Source organism: Rhyacophila brunnea, unplaced genomic scaffold (genome assembly GCF_057557595.1).
Source record: "Rhyacophila brunnea isolate RB1 unplaced genomic scaffold, BYU_Rbru_1.0 scaffold_15, whole genome shotgun sequence".
Lineage (NCBI taxonomy): Eukaryota > Metazoa > Arthropoda > Insecta > Trichoptera > Rhyacophilidae > Rhyacophila > Rhyacophila brunnea.
Genome location: NW_028232806.1, coordinates 485462 through 509661, shown reverse-complemented (window position 1 = coordinate 509661; position 24200 = coordinate 485462). Strand labels below are relative to the sequence as shown.

General features: G+C 34.0%; 1 protein-coding gene across 12 annotated transcripts in view; it reads left to right on the top strand.

Moving 5' to 3' along the window:
- LOC147074737 (uncharacterized) overlaps window positions 1–20255 on the top strand; it is a 134486-nt gene extending 114231 nt beyond the window's left edge. For 6 of the 12 annotated variants that reach the window (XM_085942567.1, XM_085942565.1, XM_085942569.1 and 3 more), the window contains 6 exons: window positions 9210–9461; window positions 9939–10072; window positions 10416–10508; window positions 14514–14711; window positions 15563–15661; window positions 17593–20255. In XM_085942567.1, coding sequence (XP_085798693.1) covers window positions 9210–9461; window positions 9939–10072; window positions 10416–10508; window positions 14514–14711; window positions 15563–15661; window positions 17593–20110 — 3294 coding nt within the window. In that variant the 3' untranslated portion in view covers window positions 20111–20255. Of the gene's footprint in view, window positions 1–9209; window positions 9462–9938; window positions 10073–10415; window positions 10509–14495; window positions 14712–15562; window positions 15662–17592 lie in introns of all 12 variants that reach the window. The other 6 variants (XM_085942560.1, XM_085942558.1, XM_085942563.1 and 3 more) reach the window with 1 other exon arrangement.
- The last annotated feature ends 3945 nt before the right edge of the window (window positions 20256–24200 follow it).

The following is a 24200-nucleotide window of genomic DNA, read 5'->3' as shown; positions in this document are numbered from 1 at the left end:
AGGGCCAGCATTATAATATGAACATCATACTATTGTGGAGGAATGCTGTTACTGATATTAATTGTTAACTCAACCAAATAGAAATATTACAAATTTCATTTAAATTAAAAATTCATTCAATAAACGGAATCATATAATATAACGATGACGTATTTACGATGTTTTTATATATTCACAATATATTATTTAAACTCATAATCGTATCTATCAATTCAATTACTAAATACCCATTATTGGGTTACATGTAAATTGTACCTAGGTATAACATTTCACCGTGGCACAGTTTAGAGCTTTCTTATCGGAAAGAGATTACCGTATACTATACGGTCTCCAATTTTATTACATTCAATTTTCATAGCAGATTTTGTCAATTCAAGAATGAAAACATAACCTAACCTAACAAATAATCCAGTATATCAGCTATTTTAAAAATTTGTTTGCTGCTGGTTTCCTGTAAAGTGTAAACCGACAAGAACCGTGTTTTATTTAGACATGAATTTTACGAAAGAGGTTGGACGGTCTTTAATACACGGCCATATATTTCCGATACAATATTTCACGGTGAAGTGTGATGCGGAGAACTGCGTATGTACAAGTTTCCGGACACGCCATTATTGTGGGTTCCAGGTTCGAATCCTCAGTCTGGCAAGTACACATAATATTATTTAATTGTATGAGTCAGAGTATGGACCTAATAGGTTGAGTAAAAGTGGCTGACATCCATTTCTCGTAAAAACAAAATCTGTTAATACAAACATCCACTCTATGGAGGCCCTTATGATCTTATTAGGATCGGACATGGTCGGAAAAAAACTTTAGTGCCTTATAAAGTTAGGTTAGGTTAGATTTTTTAATTTATGCGATGGGCTGTCACTGATTGTTGTCCACATACAGATCTTGTTTCTACGACACGTGTTTTTCTCACTTGGTAAGCATTTTGAAGTATGGGTACCTACCGAAAATTACATTTGAGTTTATGTAGGGTCATAATAATTATTATTGTTAAAACAGTGTATTTCCAAATGATAACTCATGTTATAAATTATCATTAGGTAAATGCTGAATCCCCTGAAAAGACTTTTATTATAATTTAAACTTATCATGTTTTAACTTTAATTTACATGGAAAACAAATTTGTCATTATGATTTGTACCTACGCAAATATATTATTAGGTATTAGAAATTTGCCATACAGAAAAAATTCTCCCATTTATATTAGTTCATATAAGTCAGGTCCCACCCAGGATGAATCCTGTTTAAAGACAGTTCTGAAACGGTTCAGAAAAAATTTCTTCGTCATCTCTATTTTAAAGTTTATAATTATTTTCCTTTTGACACCTTCTCAAACGAGTATTTTCCGACTAACTTTCTTCAAGGCATGCTCGCCTTTCATTCTCTTGAAGCTCGTAGGTCACTTCTGCTCTTAAAGCATTTTCCCTGCTCTCACGTGGTATCATTTTCAATCCCGATATTCTAGAAAATTTAAATTTTTACGCACCCGTCAATTACATGCGTGGTCGCAGCCATGACCTATTTTGGGTGAAAGCTGTTTCCTCATGTCAGGCTCACCAGGCACCAATAGCGAGGGCTGTGCGGTTGGTCAATGCACTCCCTAGAGATGTAGATATTTTTGGCGATCCATTATATATTCTGTTTTTTAAATTCTATTTTATTGTTTAATTTGTACTTTTTGAATCATTGTTGTTTTCTTAAATTTTATTTCTTTTGTATAAAACTATTTTTGCTTTCTTTTTTTCCTCCACTTTGTTTTTTCTGATTTTCCTAACTGATTACTTGTAATTTTTATTCTAAATGTCATGTTGTGAACGTCCTGAATTAATAATTTGTTATGTACTCAACGTGTCTTTTTCAAATAAATAAATAAATAAATAAATAATGTCATTAAAGTTGCCATCATTAGCTGATATAATATGGATTTTAATTGAAAGTAAATGAGTATAAAGAGAAACTACACCACTAAATAAATTGAAATTCTTCATACAGTATGCATGCCTAGGTGAAGTAAGGTAGATTTTCTTTTCTCGATTGGAATTCAAGAACAATTATATTAACGCGGTAATTGTTTTGAAAGATATGCATCAAAGTGTAGCTATTAAATCGTTATGACAATATATTATTATCTTTTCGATAGGAATCTCAGATGTTATATTGTGTACTATATAATTACACTTAGGGTTAACTGCACAAGACATTCGACATAAAATTAATTATCTTTTTTATTCAGACTTCCACGGTTGGTGGTTATTGTACTTTTTTGGGATTTTTATCGTCTATTGTTGCTCCTTCTTCCTTGACATTTTGTCCATAAAGTCATATATCCAGTATCATAGTCCCCAAATCCTGAAGTGGACCCCCAGGCTAGGTTCTTTAGCGGCCCCCCCTGCCTATCGATATGGTTAAAGGCAGTGTAACGCTCTACAGTGGTGTTTTCTAATAGGTGTTTAAGCTAAAATAATGGTATTCAGTGTATTATTAGCGATTTTTGTATTTTTAATGCATTATATTGAATTGTGGAGTTTTCGAGTCACGTAATTATTTAAAAAAAATTATGGTGAACAATTGAAATAGCGCCGCAGGAGACTTTCTTTAGCAAATTTGTCATGTATGTTTATCTTAGTAATCTGATCTACCACGCCGGGCCCTCCTTGATCTCGGGCCCTCAGGCTAGAGCCCTGCCCCCCTTTGTGGGGGCCATGTCCAGTATACTTATGTCACAAATGCTCCTCGAATCAAAAACTGAGAGTCCTTTTTGGTCATAAAATATTCCTTATCTTCGACGCTGTTGTAAAAAATATAGTTTTGACCTCGTGTTTCCAGTATAGCATCAGTATTGTTTTTTGTACATTGTAGTTAAGTTCAGCCATTGAGTTAAGTATGCTCATTTTGCTTGATTTTTTACTACAACAATTCCCAAACGCTAAGTAAAGAAGACATGAGAATACCCAAGATACATACAGAAGAAGACAGGTGAAACATATTGTGATTAAAAAATACAACTATTGGAGTTAAATTGTACTGCCAGGGAACTCAGAAATAATGGGAACTGAAATACCTAACGGGTAAGGAGAAGCAGGCAACCGATCTCGAGTAAGGAAGAATACGGGATAAATTTAAACACTTGTCAAGAATACTTCATACGTCGAATACTGACAACAGCTTTCGTTTTATGCATTGACGCTCATTTAATTTTGGTATATTACACACACTATTGCACGTATATAATGCGTCGTTCATATTCGTAGGACACTCACACATCACGAATCTTAACAGCCTACCTCCACCCTTTGCTACGGTGTAATACAGGGGTAGTCAACCTGGTCCCTACCACCTTCTAGTGGGCGTTCCAGCTTTTATGGTGGGCGGTAAGGGTTTTAAAAGATTCGCATTATGATTATTTTCTTTATAAATCACCATTACTGTGGAACCGGTGGGCGGTTAGAAAATTTTACCACTAACAGAGAAACAAAAGTGGGCGGTAGGTATAAAAAGGTTGACTACCCCTGGTGTAATAGAATATAACAGTGAACCATATTGTGCAGTCTTCATCTTGTTTTTATTTCTTCAGACTAGTTCCATTTCTCATTGTCCATGTCCCTAAATATAATGTATATCGGGTCACGCTTTCTACTGTTGTTTGGGAACATTGATTATTCTTATTTTTTATGAGGAGTTAATGTGCAACGCGTTGTTGCAGAAATGCATCACGTCAAATAAATTAACTGAGCGCGAAAACGACGATTAAGTTTTATAAAAGCGACACGCAAGTTATTGTTAATTTTTATGAAAGCGTCGCTTAACAATATTTTACTGCGTCTCTTTCTGGAATGTTGAAATGGACAATTGCAGAAAATTATTGCACAGAGATTAATTGATTCAGATTAAATAAATAATATTACAGGTGGTTTTACGACAGGTTTTGTTTGTACGTTGTCACATCACATAGGTACTTAAGTACCCCAAAACTAGATATACAAAATATGTAATAAAGAATAGGGTTGATGACATCTCCATATAAAAATCCAGCCCTTATCAAAAACAAAAGAACCATGACGAGAGATAAGAACAGCATACGAGTTCATCGGTCATCTGTTTCACACCATCGGTGAGATGGATGATTGTGATCCTTTCGCTCAGTCATTCTAACCTTGACATCGCACAGCTTAGGGCTCAGACATAACGACAATGCGATTAGCGTGCGTCGATGCAGGTCTTACTTAATACCAAATGCACCCGAGTGCATCGACGCACGTTAACTGCAGTGTCGTGTGTCTGAGCCCTTAGGATATCTTTGGATCTTCGGCGACGAATTGCTGAACAATTTCTTCGTTAACGGGTACTCTCAGACAGTACCCATACAAATCTAGACCCAGTTTTAAATGTCTTTGACGACATTGTGATCAATTTTGGTGAATGGGCATAGTGTATTTTCATTATTATCCTCTCGGCTCCCTGGTAAAATTCAAAATTAAAAATATATTAATACTTTTGATAGTTTGATATTGCAAGCCACATTTTGGGTTGTTGGTTACTTATCATTGAATAATTTTAGCAATCCATTTCATGGTGGCATGCATCAACTTAACTTGGTTTCACTGAAAGTCTAAAAAAAATCCACCCACAATGAATTCATATAAGCTCTATGTATTTATTTTAACCTTCGTTATTTTTTATAACCTATTGCTTTTTTAGATATTCTAAAATTAGAATTATTTTCTACTGAATTAGTGCTATTATTTAAAAGAACCAGTAGCAGGTTTATATACATGGAGGCCCAATGCACTGTTACACTCCCAAATGTTCCCCATTTGGGGATGTCTCTGTGAATCTGGAGAAGCCGAGTCGGTACCAAGCCGACAAATAGTAAGGGTTGATTATGAAAATAAATAATAATAAACCGGCAACGTTGTACATGTTTGGCGCCAAAATTTAATATTGGCAACGCCGCATTGGTATCGCTTCGCAAGCGGCCGTTTTTTTTTCTGCGCGACATAACGCTGCAGACAGTCAAAGAGTAAAGATTATTAACTCGCGCTACGCATAAATGAAATTATAAAAATGTAACCATTAGTAGATATTAACGTAAATAAAACTCCTCGTTTCTGACCACAATTCCAGTGTGTTATTTGTCCACCTCCAAGTCCCGAATCCAGACGAAAAACCATACAAAAATAAAAGTGACAGCATCTTTTCACTTTCGTAAATGGAGAGAGATGACAGCACTGAGTGCAGTGTAAAAAATAGATATCATACAAAACATAGTACAGATATCAATGAATCTAAAGAGATAGTAAAGACTAGAATAACAATATACATTTACCAAAAATAGTTATTCTTGAATATAACAATGATGACTTTTAATTATTTATTTTTTTGTCAGATTGAGTTGGTATAAAATTCATTACCATATTTTTTGGCTACAGATTCTATCTATTTTAAGCGATTGCCATGCTATTGACCGACGTTGCATTGTTTTTTATTTCAAATAATATTAAATCATTTATACGGGGGGCGGATTCGATGCTCGAGGCATTTATTATAAGTTTATTTATCCATTCCAAAATATTAATGCTAATATTATGCATACATTATTTACCGAATTAAATTCACAAATCGAAAAACCACTATTTAGGCTTTAAGCGGATCTATTATTGAACCGAAACTGTGGGCAGAAAGTAACAGAAGAGGTTTCTTAAATTATTGGTTATCTAAGATTGGATCCACTCTGGCAGCGGCGCTGAACATTTTATACCATGTATGCCAGAATTATCGTTAGTTATACTTATTATTATAAACTATATCTAAATATTATGTTGGTGGGAAAACATACATTTTTTTACAAATCTCCTTGTATGTAGTTATAAACTAAAGAGCAAGTATGTATATCCAACGTCCAGTAGGATGTCATCTAATATCCAGTATTAAAACTAGCAGTGGTCTACCACACTTTAACATTGTCATTCTTTAACGTAAACAAACGTATTACGAGATGTTTTCCTGAGTACACTGACTTACACCATCACAAAAATACGCAATTTTACCATTCAACGCGAAAATTTTGGTGATCTTTTGGGCACCCATTGCACTCTTCATCAAAATATTCTCCTAAACATTATATGCAAAGAGCCTACTACACGATGGTAAAGGGAAACTACACCGCAGGATAAAGCGCGTGGATTCACATACATATTATATTTATTTCACTGATGCAGCAGGCCGTGAGTGATACAATACGAATCAAGTGATATGAAGTAAATTCGGAGCAAAACGTCATCGGGGCCGGCAAAATGTACTAAGAGGGCTATAAATAACCATGCCCTTGCTTTTTTTGTACAAGATAGTTGGGAGGGTTAGTTGCACTGATGTGTAGCTAATTATGTTCCTCCATTTATATCTTTCATTTTCTTTATGGCCAGAATTAAATATGTTGTGAAGTGTTCTTGTGTTGTTTTGTTGTTTAGTATTTCATAAAGTTTTTGGAGATCAATTTCATGGTTGTGCTGTCTATATAGAGTTCTGAGAGTCCATCGCTCCTTTTCTAGTATAGGGCAGTTGTTGATGACATGCCACACAGTTTGAGATGTGTAGCCTTCACATGGACAACAGCCATCGTCCCTCAATTTAAATCTTTTTAGATAGGCTCGCACTGCTCCGTGGCCTGTTAGTATATGTGTGAGTTTGTGTGATATTTTTATGTTCCTGGAAAGAGTGATGGCAGAGTACTAAGAGGGTTGAGCAACAGTGCAAATAATCAGAAAAGGCTACATGATAATAATTATATTGAAATCCAAAATAAAGAGTACAGTGTTCGGTGCGAGAGTAGAAATTTGCCGCCCTCAATCCCCCCACCATCGCAGCTGTCGACTAGCGGAGCAACTGACTTCATACATCAGTACGACCGTATACTTATAGACAAACCTGCGACTGTTCTGCGAAGTACTGAAATTCAAATTTAGAACAATCAAACAAAAAATATATAATACCACAATATTTACTATGCAATCCCAGATGTAGTTCTATTTTTACAAGCATGTAGCATAGGTAGCATTTTTATTGCGCAAGTATATTGATGATTTCTTATTTATATCGTAATATTTATCGTACAATGGCGAAGGGTGGAGGTAGACTGTTAAGGTTTGACATAAATAGTGCACATTAAACTTTGTCTGTCATTCGTATTTGTTTTTATTGAACTAAGACTACACTTTATAGAATATGGAGTTGGTTAATTTAAAAAAATCAATTAAATCTTGTCTAAACCATACCATAATAGTTTTGGTATGCATTGGGCGATCCGACGAAATTGTGCACACTTTCACCCATACTTATTATACATATTACACATGTTGTTGGTCAGTTTTTAAATTCATTAAGCCCTGCTTAAACCAAGCCATAATATATGAAAATATTATTCTTGATTTAATGTCATAATACTCATAATTATATATATTTTATAGATAGACGAGTATTTTTTGACTATTATCTATTATGTCTTGGTTTTAGCAGGGTATAATTGAATTTTAAAAACTAACCAACACCATTTGTGAATAATTATTGTAGTCTTAGTTAAGTGAAAACAAATACGTATAATTGACCAAGTTTAGTATGCAATATTTATATCGGATCTTTACAGCCTATCTCCACCCTTCGCTACTGGTATCGTAAACGTTTCTTGTCTTGTCAGTTTGTCGCAACTGGTTTTATAGATCATAATTGAAAGAGTGTCGGTTCACAAGTAGACTACCTTATTGTTGAAGTTAAAATTGAATAAATCTTCACAGTAGAAAGTTGATTTTTAATAAAAACGCATTTCAAAAAATAAAATAAACAGATGCATTGTAGTTGAATCGATCAATAATAAAATTTTATCAAGAACTGCTTCAATTGGACAATTGAACGTCATATTATAACAATAATTGACGATCAATTATTTTATTAGATTTTATCGCAGCATTTAGAGATTGTTGTTTCGTTCAACCATTATTAAAAATATGTACCTATAAACATCCGCCATCTCTGTCTTGTAAACAAAATGTTTAACTTCTGTATTTTTATTCAACTTGACGCCTGGCAATGTTTTAAGCAATGTTTACAATGGGTTTGTTTCCTCGTGCAAATCTCAAACTGGTCCAAACCAGTTTGGTATTTTTTCATGCGCGAATTCAAAACAATTTGGAAAATATTATCCAGAACGTATTTATAATTTATGGACGCCTGGAGCCAGTTTTAAAGATGTCGCTGCTAAATTAAGCTAACTAATTTAAATGGCGTTGTCAGCAAATAATGGCAAACTTGAGAAATGCATATGACCTTTCAAAACAGTCAGATTCCAAGGAAATATTAAAGTATTGTATTATTGTATGTATTAGCATATCAGATAAAATGAATCTGCATTTCGATAAAAATTTTAACGAAATACAATACTATACTTTTGCTTGAAATCCGCCCTTAGCTTAATTAGAAAAGCACACTGGCGCGAATCCAGCGGTTAAAGATTCAAGTTGTTTTCAAATAATGTATCTTCGATATATATAATGTTACATTTTCAAATCTTGTGTTTTATTCGTTGAATAAAAGAAATAGTTTGTCATACATATTTATTTAAAAAAAAAATCGATTTTTTTTTTAATTTTAAAAATATGTTTACTATGATTTTTTTTAAATCGTTATGACCTTCTTAAGAACCTTTTTTCGACCATGTCAGATCCTAATAAAATCATATGGGCCTCCACAGACTGGAGGTTTGTGTTAACAGATTTTGTTTTTACGAGAAATGGATGTCAGCCACTTGCTCAACCTATTAGGTTCATACACAATTTGAAAAATAATATGTGTACTTGTCAGACCCAGGATTCTAACATGGGACCCACGATGCTATTATAGGTTGACGCTCGTGGGTGTCACGCGCCCATCGTGGGTTCTTAAGAACCTACCAAACTATAATTTAATCATACAAATATAAAATATTATGAACTAATAAAAATCAGACTTCTTTTTTCGTACCTACCTAAGTTAATTTAAGTATCTATAGTACCTATATTAAGTACCTATATTAAATATTTTTAGATAGATATTGTTTATTTAAAAATTATTACTAAAATGCATAAAATTGCAGTTTTCAACATCACTAGCAAAAGCATTACGATAACCCTAAAATAAATAACTGTAACATGTATTTCCTTCTTTTTCAGGAAGGTGAGGAACCAACCAATTCAACAGCATCTGATATTGATCTGCTAGTCGACAACACCCCCGTAAGAAACTTGACAGGGATCCCTCAGATTGACTACGTGCACGATCCCAACTTACCACGCGAGCTGAACGGCTACAACCTGTCCACATACCCCTTCCTGGCTCTCGTTCCACCGCCGGAGACGATGAACTTCACGTGCGATGAACAACTGCACGATGGTTTCTACGCTAATGTGGAATTAAAGTGTCAGGTTGGTGAATTAATTGAGTTAGAATTTACTTGGTAGAATTCCATTTTACAAGAAATGAAAATATGAATAATACATTTTAAATTCTAGAGAATTTTTAAAAAAAGGTTTTGTCGATAGCTATTTCGGTTGTAACACCATTATCAAGACTATTCAGATAGGCCGTTTGCCTTTGCTTAAATACTATACGTATAGATAGAGACAGAATACATTTTCTTATTCGTTCCAACAATATTATGACTGTGTAAGTGTAACATCAATACTTTGAAAAGCCTAAGTGGGTTTTTAATAGATAAATGTGCTACGGGATGGGACCATCAGTCTGATAACATTTTATACACCAAGAAAAACGACATTATACACATTTCCCCCGTAGCAGCAGCTTACTGTGACGTCACGTGATAGTCAGTGACGTGCACCATAATATAATTCGCGGTTTAAGAGTGTCATAATATTATATACTATTATGAATGATTCCAGGTATACCACCAGTGCCTTGCCGGGTTCAGGTACGACTTCTTATGTGCCAACTACACTGCATTCGACCAGAAGACCTTCATCTGTCATTTCGTCTCCGAGATTGACTGCAAGAACTCTCACAAGTTCTGGAAGAAGTATGTTTCACCAATTTAAAAATTGAACATATTACATAATTTTGAAAACACTTCTGAGAAAATAAAATATAACCAATAGAAAAAATCTTTTTGAAAAAAGTAAGACACCCCGCAGGAATCGAACCAGCATCTTCACTTAGATTTTCTTAGAATATTACATTCTTAAATTTTGTGAATTATTCGTTGAATAAAAAAAATAGTTAATAAAAATTTTAAAATTATTAGGTACTTATTCAATTTTAGGATTTGCTACAAGTAGTATTTTTCGTTACTATCCCGGGCGCAAAAATACCCTGTGAGACCGTTGCTTATAATATACTAAAATGCTGTTTTAATTTTTCAGAAATGACGATCTTTACTGGTATAACACAACAACGACAGTGGCTCCCGTTATTTTGCAGCCTAAAGTCATCGCTCCTTACCTTACACAAACTAGGTGAACTATTAAAAAAAATAAGAAATACTTAACTCGGAAACACCTCAGAAACATACATATTAGAATAAATCTGGTGCCGGGTGGGACTTGTACTTAATCAGATTCCGGCCAATGTGTTTTTAATTCATTTCAATTTATTTTACAACGTTTTTATTAGCTCGTATTCTTGTTTGTCCTGTGGTTGTTTGTCTAGTACAAAAAATTAGCTAACTTCCCGACTAGCTAGACATTTGAATTTTTTAGAATATATCAGAACACAATGCTAATGCATTCTTTTGATACTTTTAGCCATCTTTAAGCAGAATTGAATTAATTTTCAGTTAATTCTGTTTTGTATGGAATGTTATTTCAGAAAAATCCTATCAACTAAATTATTAATATATACGTGCGTTACTATGGAAATCAAAATGAAATGTCAAAATGACATTACAGTATTCTATATTTGTTTATTTGTTTGTTTTTTATTTACTTCATATCAAGTACAAGTTTGAGCATATTGAACATAATAATTCAACAGAAAATTTAAAACGTTGTACTTATATAAAAAGTTCTTTTTATTTAGTAATTATTTTAACATATTGTGGGCATTACACATTATAAGTTTAAGTCGTTCACAACAAATGAAACATTATTATAAGGAAAAAATGTAATAAAAACGATAAAAATGAAAATATAAAAAGAGAACATAATATAAACAAAGAAAAGCGGTGAAAATACAATTATACATCTATAGAAGTTCAAAGAAATACCTAGAACGAATTTGCTAAGGAGACCCTATTTTAAAAATTTATAAAATAGCGTCCACCTAAACTCACCCTCTCGCAAGTGGAATATATCAACACCCGAAGCAATTTGGTTGAACATAGTTATCGCCCTCCCAATTGGCATTACCAGTGGCCGGTTGGTTCTGCACCTTGGGAGAATAAACAACTGATGCTCTCTATTTCTAATATAGTTATCGGGGGGATACAGGCCAACCTAGAATTTAGCTATCTGCACCCTACTTAATTACGACGAAATTTCATTACGTTGATATTGGCGACCGTCTTTTATGATTTGAATCAAGGTAGGTACCAATAATAGGTATTTACCTTAATTCTTAGCCGATGTCAGTATCTCTCCTAAGTTACTTGCATTATATTTATTCTAATAAGTATGTTTCTGAGATGTTTCCGAATTCTGTGTTTTTAAAAAGGAATAGTTTTAAAATTAACATTAGGTATATGTGTTCACATTAGGGTGGTGGGAGAAACGCACGTATATAAATCCACGGGTTGCCGGTTCGAATACCGCGGCTGCATCAGATTCACATTCACACAGGTGTTGATTACGTGAAGATGGGATCCGGATTGTTTACCGGAGTTAGATCTTATATGTAAATAGGTCAATAATATTCCAAAACAACACCGATATATACATATTATTATAAAAATGTTAATTTAAACTTTCGTTCATAATATAGAGATATCCTTGATAGAAATTAAATTTATGAACAAATGGTTTTTATAAACAATATTGCTTTCATTGAACTGAATTTTGCATTTTGGCAAGTATAGGTAATATATTATATATTTACGGCCTGAAGATGACGAAAGTCAAATCCTGGGTCACTGAAATTAATCTTTATTGAAGTATATCTATATAATATAAAAATGAATGTTTGTTTGTCTGTCTGTCTGTCTGTCTGTCTGTCTGTCTGTCTGTCCCGTATTCATTCTTATACCATTCATCCAAATGCAATGAATCTTTGATGAGTTGTTGTGCGCACGCCCGCGAATTAGTACAACCATCTTCTTCTTCTTCTATCTTATCTTCTATTTGTATGCGTTCCTATACCAAATTTGGAAAATCCATGCTTCTCACATGGACAGCTGTATGTGACCTGCTCACGTATTGGAAAACCTTCTGATTTATTCGTGTATGCTCCAGACGGAAAAACAAAACATGTTGTATATCCGAAAGCACTTCAATAAACAGAATTAAAACACAGACATTTTCTTTCTTTGAGTGGCATTGCAACGCATGCCGGGTACTCGTTAGTATATCATAAAAACGTAAGTACCACAAGATTTTTTGCGTAAGTAGGTAGATAAATCTTCTGTTAGTGCAAACATATATTAGCAGGTATTTTGAAACATCTTATTTTGCTTTCGTATTTTTTAAACTTATTTTAAAGTGTTGATAATAAATTGTCATTGGTAAATCTAATTTCGTACATGCCACTAATTTTCATCGAATAACTGAAAAAAAAATATCAATTTGACATTTAGTTTTGATTTCTATAGCAACGTGTATGTATAACAATCTAGTTGCGGACCCCTTAGCAATCAATAATAATATTGTTTTTACTTCAATGTTGTTATTATAGCAAATTAGCAAACCTACCTATATATTTTATTCAAAATCTTTGTAAATCATTGTTCATACTTTAATTATCTTGCTAGGCTTTATTATAATATTATTATTTTCATGAATCTATGGAAATTTTACTGCTTGCAACATTTTTTCTTCTATCTATTTTTATAATTATTAATGTAACTAAATAAAAATCTACTTCATTTTGGAAATTCAACACTTGTCTATGTTCGTCGTATCCGAGTCTTGATAATTCCGCTATGGAAGATAAGTTTTTTAAATATTTATTTTCAGTTTCTATATATTTATATTGTTTATTTCTTTCGACCATGTACGATCCTAATAGGATCATATGGGCCTCCACAGAGTGGAGGTTTTATATTAACAGATTTTGTTTTTACGAGAAATGGATGTCAGCCACTTGCTCAACCTATTAGGTCCATACTCTGACGCATGGGCGTGCGGCTTAAGCGTCGGCCTATAGCGTAGTGGGTCCCAGGTTCGAATCCTGGGTCTGGCAAGTATACATGTGTTTTTTTTTCAATTTATATTTATCCCCAGTTTAATGGTAGATATATACCTACTTAAATTTAACGTAAAAACCAAATTTAAAATAACGACACAAATTTCAAATTAGATATTATTATACGAGTATGTAACATAATATTGATGGTAATCGTTTGAAAGACGCTTCCGCTTGGGAAAAAGTTCCGGGTCGCCCACCCAGCGCGTTCGGCCCACTACATCACTGCTGCTATGTCTACTATATATTTGTAGATAGTATACCAATATACACTATAGATTATTGATTAATATAATACTATACACATAGTAAAACTTTAATAAATAATATTGAATATAGTGAAACATTTGGCGACACAATGGTTGACAATCTGCTGTAATCATTTGCCTCTATCGCAGATTTTCAAATACGTATATTCACTATCTTCCAGTAGCGAAGGGCGGAGTTAGGCTGTTAAGATCCGCCATAAATAGTGCAGATTAAACTTTGTCAGTCATGTGACGTATTTGTTTTCTTTGAACCAAGACTAGGTACAATTTACAGATGGTGTTGGTCAGTTTTTTTAAATTTAATTAAACCCTGCGAAACCAAACCATAATAAACAATATTCAAAAATTATGCCATTAAATCATATTATATAATTTTGGATATTTTATAGATAAGTATAATAATATTTTTTATCAGAAATCTATTATAGGCAGGACTCGTATTTTTAAAAAATTAACCACCAACATGTGTTATAATATGTATTTCTAATTCAACGAAAACAAATAAGTATAAATGAAAAAGTGTGCATAATTTTGTCGGATCCCCCAAAATATTTCAAAACTATTATGGTTTGGTTTAGACAGGGTTTAATTGATTTTTAAAACTAACCAACACGAATTGTAGTTTTAGTTCAATAAAAAAAAATACGTATGACTAACAAAGTTTAATGTGCACTATTTACGTCTGATTTTAACAGCCTACCTCTACCATTCGCCACTTCTATCTTCTCTTCCTATCATCATTTCATTATTGACATTAAATTGTACATAATTATAATGAAATGATAATTTTTTTATTACATCGTGTTTTTGCATGCATCGCGGCCCATATTCTGAATTCAGAAATGGAAACTTTTTCAGGAACGACGACTTCTACAAGGGCGTTGTCACCAGCGCTCCACCCGTCATCGTCTACGCGGCCCTTCCACCTGACGGAGCGCCCCCGCCGAGAAGGCGAAGGCCTGTCTCGAGGCGGCGGAGACCGCAGTACGACTATTACGAGGACGATGATTTCTACCCTGCTGGAAGAGGAGAGGATGACTATTATGATGATGACAGGTAAACCTAATTTGGTGTTTGATAAAATTACATAAGTTACTAATTTTTATTATTTTCATTCGCTCGTTCTTTTCGCTGTCTTTTGTAACCAGATTTTTTCACCTACGAATTTACCAATTTCTGTTTAAATTCCAGATTTTATAGGTCTTCTGGGAAACAGATCTATACAGATTCTATCCAGAATAACTTACTGTAGATAGCTTTTATTTTTAAGCTTAAGATGATGAGCCGTGGCAAGAAAATGCTATGTTGAAAACGCTACATCCGAATATAATCTTTTTAATGTTATAATTTTCGCAAATTCTCGAGATTTTTATTATGATTTTTCAAAAAATGACAATCTCGAAATTCTTGAACAAAAAAATCTCTTTGATCAAAACCTCTAGATGCAAACTGGACAAACTCTAACAGTGTATAAAGAATATATATGCATCTCGGTCCTCTAGTATTTCATTCATTATATAAATAGACACGTTAAAAACTACCGTTTAAAATATTATTTAATTGGCATAATTTTGGTAAAATCTAATATAATAATGGTGACGGATTGCTGTTTATTGGAAAACTGTATAAGTATGTAGTAAAATATACAATTTACAAGTTCTATGGAAATGAATTGGCTAATAAATAATTAGGTATGTCTGAAATATACGCGGCATCGTATACCGTACTTAAAATTGCTGATGAAAACAAATTCAACTTTAAGTCTGTTACGTATGACTGCACTAACTATTTATTTCGGTTATCCAAAGCTTGCCTACCTCCCTCCAACGGGCACTCTTCGCTACGGATAAGATTCAGTTAAATTTTATTTCGTGTATTTACAAAAGTCTTGTTTTTTGTTTTTCTAGAAGGCCATACAGTGAAGGCAGGGGAAGCAGCAGGCGCAGGAAGAGGCCAAGACCTGCCGCAAGAAGACCAGCATATGACGATGACTACGACGATGATAGGTACATAATGTCGTTATTTAATTATGTAAATACAGTTTTGGGCATTATCATAGAAGTAGGGAGAACACAGAGCATAATGATATAGTTATTGTTAACGAAAACGAGAAGCAAAACTCTCATTTTAGCAATAAAAATTAAATTTGTTATAAGATATTCATCTATTAAACTTTTTGAAGTTAACTTCTTTTAGGGCGTTTGGTAGAGAGTGAAACTAAGAGCTGCGCGTGCACATCGTTACGACAGTATGAAAATAGCTGCGAATCAGTTAGCTGTATACAAACGCAAGTTTAATAGTAGAATTGTTCCGTTGCCAAGGCAACAAATTTATTATTGTCGGCCATTTGCAATTCCTTACGTAAACAAACGATTAAACGTCAGAGTGACAGTTGTAACTTTAAAAATAAAAACAACGAGAAATAATCATATAATTTATTAATATGTATAACTTAAAGTGTATGGAAATAAACCAACAGCGCTCCAATAAGCGGCCCTTTTTCTTGTCTCTGTAATTTAACAAGATAATTAAGAGCTAGTGGAAGAATCTTGGTTATTGCAAGCGTTGCTTTGTTTTGTTACGCCAAATAAATGTAACTTCTAACGCGCCTACATAAGTAGGTACACGCACAGATTTTTTTCACAAGATTTAAGAATGTAATAATCTTTATCAAATTAAAATCAACTGAAAATACCTCAGAGAAATCAGAGCCGCCCACAATGGCCGAGCAGATAACGGGTCGGCTTATAATGTCGTGGGTCTGGCAAATACACACATTGTTTTTCAATGTAGACTATGGACCCAATAGCTTGAGCATGTGGCTAACATCCATTTCTCGTAAAAATAAAAATCTGTTAATACAAACCTCTACATTATGGAGGCCCATAATGGTTCCGAAAAAATCTTTTTGAAAAAAATACGACGCCCAGCGAGATTCGAATCAACAGCCCTGGAATTTGCGCCCAAAAAGATTTTCTCTAGTAGTTATTTATATTTCTCTAGGGTGTTTTTAAATCTATCTATATTGTACAAGGTGTCGTAAACGTATCGAAATAAAGATATCTTTTAATAAGTAAAAATACGAAACCTCTAAAATGCCGATTTATGGGTCGAATACGCGGAAATAATACTTATCTATGAATGGCTATGTACATAATATATTATTATCATTGCTGGATAGATATATTCGCGTTTTAAAATGCCTAAATAATAACTAAAAAAAAACTAAAACAACGGAACGTCAATAATAGCTGATAGCATTTGAAAGGCAAAATGTTCAAATACCTACTTGAAATGTGGACGAATAATAATTTTAACGATAATTCATAGATGGTTCTGATAATAATATTCTTCTTCTTGGTCGTGCACTCATGGCTGAGGATCGTGACCACATTATTTGAATTTCGCCATCCTTTGAGCGACCAAGACTTTCTATCCTTCTCGATCTTCCGCTTCTCTCAGGGCAGAATGGATGGTACCCCCCCCCCCCCCCCCCCAGTCAGCTCTTTCACTTGGTCGCTCCAGCGCGCAGACGCTCTTCCTCTGCTTCGCCTTCCCTGGAGGCCACCCAAAACTACCAATCTCTCCAGGTTGTCTGGTCCGCGCCTGACAATATGTCAAAAAAACTGCAGAATTCTTCTCAGACATATTGTCGAGAGCCGTTCTTTTATCTTCAGTCTCTGGATGATTGACTGGTTCGTCTTGTGGTCCGTCCAAGAAATACGAAGCATTCGGCGCCAACACCATATCTCAAAGGCATCAATTGCCTTCCGTTCCCTAGCCTTCAGGGTCCACGACTCGACTCCGCATAGAAATACCGAGAACACTAATGTTTGCACAAGCATCATTTTTGTGATATAAGAAAATATATGAAAAATATATGACTTAATAATATTATCAATAATTTAAAACATTTTTCTCTCCATTTGTATTGCAGATATGAACGTAGGCCAGAAGGCAGAACGCGACAAGACAAAGATGATTATGAAGACAGAAGAGGGTACGATAGACCACGTAAGTCTGGGAGGAGACCATCAGATGATCACGATACACCTCAAAAAAGGAAGCCCGCGGATGACGATTCTAGGAGTTCCTCGTTCGATAGACCGAGAAAGGCTTCAAGACCTTCAGGTGATATGAGAGGAAGTGGTGATTCTGACAGACGACCGTATGATGATGATAGAAGAAGTAACGATAGACCGAGAAGACCATTGAGAGATGATGACAGGAAAGATGAAAGACCGCTGAGAGATGATAAAGGGAAAGGTAGTAGCAGGGATGAGACTCCATTGAAGGAAGAAAAAGTATCAAAATCCGCAAGTACTCCATTAAGAGATGAGAGACCAAGTAAAGATGGCTTTAGAGCACATGCAAGTGAAGATAAACCATTAAGAGATAACGACAGGCCATCAAGAAATGAAGGACGATTCGAAAATGATGGTGGTACTGCCAGAGAAGAGAGCAGATCCTATGGAGGAGATTCAAAGAAACAAGAAACAACTGATAGCGCAATTCTCAAACCGGTTGGAGCTAGTGTTTTCAGTAAACCAAGAGCTCCACCAAGGATCGCAAGACCAGTGCCAAAAACTGAAAAACAAAAATACCAATATGTCACATCTACTACAGCGATACCAAAGGTACCTGCTGATGAAGAATATTACGATGATTATGAGTTGGAAGAAACTAAAACAACAGCAGCATCAATCAAGAGTTCTTCTTTTTCTCGGGCAAGGCCAGAACAAGACAGATATAAACCCCCTCCACGAGATAGGCCTAAGACAAATTTTGACCATGACGCACCAAAACGTCAGATCTCCGGTGCGTCCGAAACATTTAGGCCTAGAAGACCAGAAATTAAAGAGACAAAAAGGCCACTGCCAGTTGATGAGGATAGTTATGAAGATGTTGAACCGCGGGCTAAAAGGCCGAGTGTTTACCAGAATGGTCGAACAGAGAGCAGATATTCGCCCAGAAAACGACCTACGAAGCTTGAAGATGAATATTATGATGAAGAAGAAGAGCCAAAAATTAAGGCCACTGATATAAAGCAAGATAAAACAGTTTTTCGTAAAGAATTGGAAAGAACTACCATTCCTATTGCACCCATTAAGGCTAAACAACCTGAATTGAAAGAGTATGATAGTTTTGAAGATGATTTTGAAGAAAAGGTAAATGCACCGACAACGACGCAGAGGCTGCCGTTCTTATCAAGAAATAGACCAACGGAAACCACCACTACATCAACATCGACAACGACAGCTACAGAAGCCAGTAGAGAAGTAGAAGTCAATGAAAAAGTTACCAGTACTGTCAAACCAATCGTAAGAGTTGTCAAAAGACCTTTCTTACCATCCAGAGGTGGAAGTCCATATTTGCCAAGAGGTCTTCAGCCTCTTGGAGGTAAAAACTTCAATAAAACTTCAACAACAACGACAACAACTAGCACAACTACAGAAAATGTTGTTTTACCAGATTACAGTTATGATTCTGATTATGATATTAAAGATGATAAACCAGTAGTGTCTAATTCGAAGGTTTTTGAAGACACTACTTATTCTAAGGAAGACGTGTCTACAGAGAAACAACAAGAAATACCATCAAAGCTCGAATCTAGTACTGAAAATGTGAAAGAAGTCGGTGTTAAAGAATCTGATGCCGTATATACTGATACTTATAGCAGTTACAACCAAAAAGATCAACCAATCCAGGATTCATATAAAGAGAAGACAAATTTTGACAATAATGAGGGTTCCGTAAGCCAAACCAGCAATCATGACGATTATCAATTAGTGGATACTAAGACACGGCCATATGAAAACCAACAGGCTGTCAAAGGCCCAATTGTCCCAAATACAAGATATCAGAAAGAGAACCTACCGCCTCTAATAAAGCCGATCGATAAACTCTTCAAACCGTCTCCTCAGATATCAGACCCTTACAAACCAACCAACAGACCATTTTTAGAGAAAAAAATACCAGAAAATATTTCAATAAAACAAAACTTGGCAGATTCGCTTGATAATGATTATGATGTCACCATAAATGAAGCTTTAAATCCAACATTACCAAACTTGGCACCGATTAGAAATTTTCCAAGTCCATTCTCAGTACCGGCAGATAGAGATTATACCTTCGCTAGATTCAGAAATAATTATAATCAACCAGATAATGTCCCCCAGTACAGCAACTTTCAGACGAATCTTCAAAACACACCGTTAAACGCACGGGGAAAGTTTGGCAGTCAACGATTCATCGGTACAAGTCAAGATAGCATAAGTTCAGCGTCCGATAATGTCGGATACGTCCAAGGTATCACCGTTAGGACGCCTCAAAGTTTTTATATTCAGCAGCCAAGGTATTCGTCGAGTTTCTCGCAGGCAGATGAGACCAACGCGGGTCTGAGGCCGCACAGCCATGTGTCATATAGACACGTTAACTTGGCTGACTACCTGTAGGATATTAAAAAAAAATGAAGTGTGTATTTAAGACTCTGTTAGGCTGTAACCTGTGTATGTATTTTGTATATGTAATATTTAATTTTTATCCCTATGACCTTTCCTTACCAAACTACAAAAAAAAATACAAAAAAAACGATTGGAAAACTAAAAAGTCTTTTATTTATTGAATTCCTCAATAATTAATCTAAAGTATGGAGAACTTATGATGAATGCACTGACATCTAGTGATAAAATGTGAACCTTGCAATTTAATACAATTTATTGAAAATTAAAATTTTGTAGTGTTTTAATTAATTAATACATAATGTTATTATCTAAAAACATTAAAAAGAAAAATAAATATTTTTTTAATTCAAAGATAAATTTACAGTAAAAAAATGTTTTAATGTTATATTATTTATCTTATTATGACATCAAAAAGATTTTCAATAATAATTTTATATATTTTAAATTTAATTTAATAAATAAATCAATTTTAAATAATAAAACTGTGTATAATTAAAAATAAAATACTTTTTACTAGGTACCTACCTACATATCAATAAATTGTGTTGAACTTCAAACTTCATAATACGAGTATTATACTGTTGAATGTTCCCTGTAGGCAAAACATTCATGAAGTAGATTCATCAATTAATTCTTGTACCACAATATGACACAAAGATGTAAGTATACAAATAATAGTGGGAAAACTTTAGAAGGAAGGCTAATATAAATAAAATTATTATTTGGACTTCTAAGCAAGCTAAATATGGACGTGCACTGAGTAAGCTAAGGCGTAAGATCTTGGTATAATTTTTTACTCTTCATTATGTTTTCACTCGCACATAACCTCTACAGCAGATCATACCTATAAGTTTATTATTTTCCTTTCGATAACTCGACAAACGATTAATTTCCGACTGCCTTTCTACAAGGCTTGTTTGCTTTTCACTCTATTGAATCTCATAGGTCACTTCTGCTCTTGAGACATTTTTGCCTGATCTCATGAGGGATGATTTTCAATCCTGACGTTCTAAAGAATTTGAATTTATTTGCACCCTACCTAAGTGGTCGTAGCCATGACCTATTCAAGGGTTTATTTCCTCGTGTCAGGCTTAACAGGCACCGCAAGGGGTGAGAGACTAGTCAATGCGCTTCCCAAAGACATAAATATTTTCAGTGATGTTCTATGTATTTTGTTTTTGAAATTTTATTTTATTGAGTAACATCGTCCTGGTAGGCTGCTAAATACTATCTATAGATTGTATACGGCGGAGCTACGAGATGCTGGTTTGACCTGGAACGATGCAAGAAGACTGGCGAGCTATAGGGATTCTTGGAGGTGCCTCGTGGTGTCCATATGCTCCAACTAAGGGGCGGATATGACTAAAGAAGAAGAAGACATTGTTTATGTTTTTTATTTAATTCTTTGATCTGTGATGGTAATATTTGCTGTATAATAGATAGGTATGTATGTATTTTTATTTAAGTTGTTTGAATAGAACCAGCTTTTTTTTCAATTCAAATATCATGTTGTGAGTCCACAAAGTTTTTTTATTTTTATTAATAAATAAATAAACTACATAACATTACATTGACATATTTTCTTACGAAGAATAGCTGTGACCTGTGCTCCTAAGCCATTGGATCCTTGCTCTGAATCAAAAACAACATGTGAGCTTAACCAGACAGGCATTCGAAGATGGGACTAGTAAGTCATACAGGTTCACAGACGAACACTCTGCCATTACACGACTGTGGAAAGAGGTTATCTCTAGACAATGCCTTGTAATTACAACATAGTGTAATTTCATCTGAACAACATTGTTGAATTTTTCTCATACAAATCAAAAAACTAAAGTAATCTACAAATTATTATAAGAATCATAAAACTTACTAAACACTAAAAATCGAGTGAAAAAAATGAAATCCATAACTGGATTCATAATCTATGGTTGTTATATTGTATTAGGTATGCCTAGACTTTTGACCATAAGCATTCATTGGATGCTCAAATTGAGATAGTATAATATAAGAATACTCTTAGATGGAGGATGCACATATCCGATACAGGTATGACTGATAGTTAGTTTACTATTGAGCATTCACACAGAGATACAAAGTATGTGATACGTTTCCGCATTCCGTATGCAATATAAGTTGAAGAGCTAATTAATTAGAACAATGCTCTGAAGATAATTCATAGATGGCAGTAGTTACATTAAAAATGAGTCATACTTTCGACAATTAATAATAGATGTCACTATATGAAATTATTCAGCCTCGTAATATAATTTTGATTTTACAATCTCGTAGATCAGTATTTCCTAAGCTTACTGTATATGGTAGTACCACTCTAAAGATGTATATTTAACTGGTGTAGTCCACTTTTAATGACGTGTATTAGGTTCTGAGTAACCAAATCAGATGTGAAAGGTTTTATTCTTGGTCGTATGAATTTTCAATTAAAAAATACCGTTTATAGCCTTACCATTTTAATGACAAGGCTATAGATCAGGGAAGGGGAAACTGCGGCCCACGGGCCGCATGTGGCCTGCCGGGTATTTTTTTGTGGCCCGCCATCATAAATTGTACTTCTGATTACGAATAACTTTTTTATAATTTTTAAAAAAATATTGATAATAGATTGAAATTTGAAGAATTTGTTCTTTCGTAAATGTATTATCTCAGTACGTCTTCCTTGCGTCTCGTTTCACACTATGTAACCACTCTTTTCTACGTTGAACATCGTGACACATTTAAATACTTTTAACTCCGCGTTGCAAGGAAAAAAAAATATATGCCCATGATATGGTAAAAGGTTTGAATGCATTTCAATTAAACCCTCAGTTATTCCTTCCACAAATATCGAATAACAACGTGGACCACTTTCCAACTTTGAAGTTGCTGAATATACCAGAATATAAATTTGAAGAATATGGAAAATTATTAAAGCTCTGAATGACGATTTTTCAGAAAGATTTGGTGAAAAATTGAGACAAGTTTAGCAATAGTACGCGATCTATTTTCAATAAATATCGATAGTGTACCGACAGAGCTACAACTTGAGATTATTGATCTGCAGTGTGACACTGATCTAAGAGAATTGCATCGTCGGGAAGAAATCTCCAAATTTTACAATGCCCTTAATTCAGACAAATTCGACCAACTTAAGGATTATGCAAGAAAAATGTTCGTTATTTTTGGATCAACCTATATAATATATGAACAAACATTTTCTGTCATGAACAACAATCATGAACCTCAATAAAAATTCTTTACGATTAAATATCTCCGATGCCCATTTACAAACAGTTTTGAGAATATCAACTACAAAATTAACACCTGAATTTAAAAAAATGTTAAAAAATGTACAACAGTTTCATTCTTCTCATTAATTTTTTTGTATATCTAAAAATGGTATTTTACTTGCGGCCCGCCGCTCATTTTGAATTCTTGAATTTGGCCCTCCATCCAAAAAGTTTGCCCCCCCCTGCTATATATAAACTACAAGCCCCCCACTCTTTCAAATACATATGATTGATTTCTGGGAATAAAGAATATCACTTTACCTAGATATTTTACCTAAGTAAGTATATACTTTTCCAATTTTTATAACTTAAAAATATTTTCGACAATCCAATATTTTTGAAAAAAAAATTCAATCATATACCTCTTCAAATTTTTCATTTCCCACAGTCCAGTTTAATAAATAAATAATAATACCAATTTATGCGTCTAGGATTTTTTCCAGAGCATGGCTTTGAAATCCAACAAATCGTACACTTAATTTGTAGATGTATTATTACCGTGAACTTTTATTTATGTAAAATTTTAACCACCATCTTGGAATTTCATGGGCATCCAATTGAAAAATATCAAGTTTAACTTCGAATAAAGTATTCAACGCCATAAAAATATGTCTACACTGAAAATCAATGAAATCCAAAGAGATTAAAGGCACCGTCAACCTATTAGATCAAATCAGATAGTTATTATAGAATATTAATATTTTGGCCACCATCTTGGTATTTTATGACCTTACAATATTGCAAAATTTCAAGTTTAATTTCAAATTATATAAAATTGGAATTTTGAAGCAGCT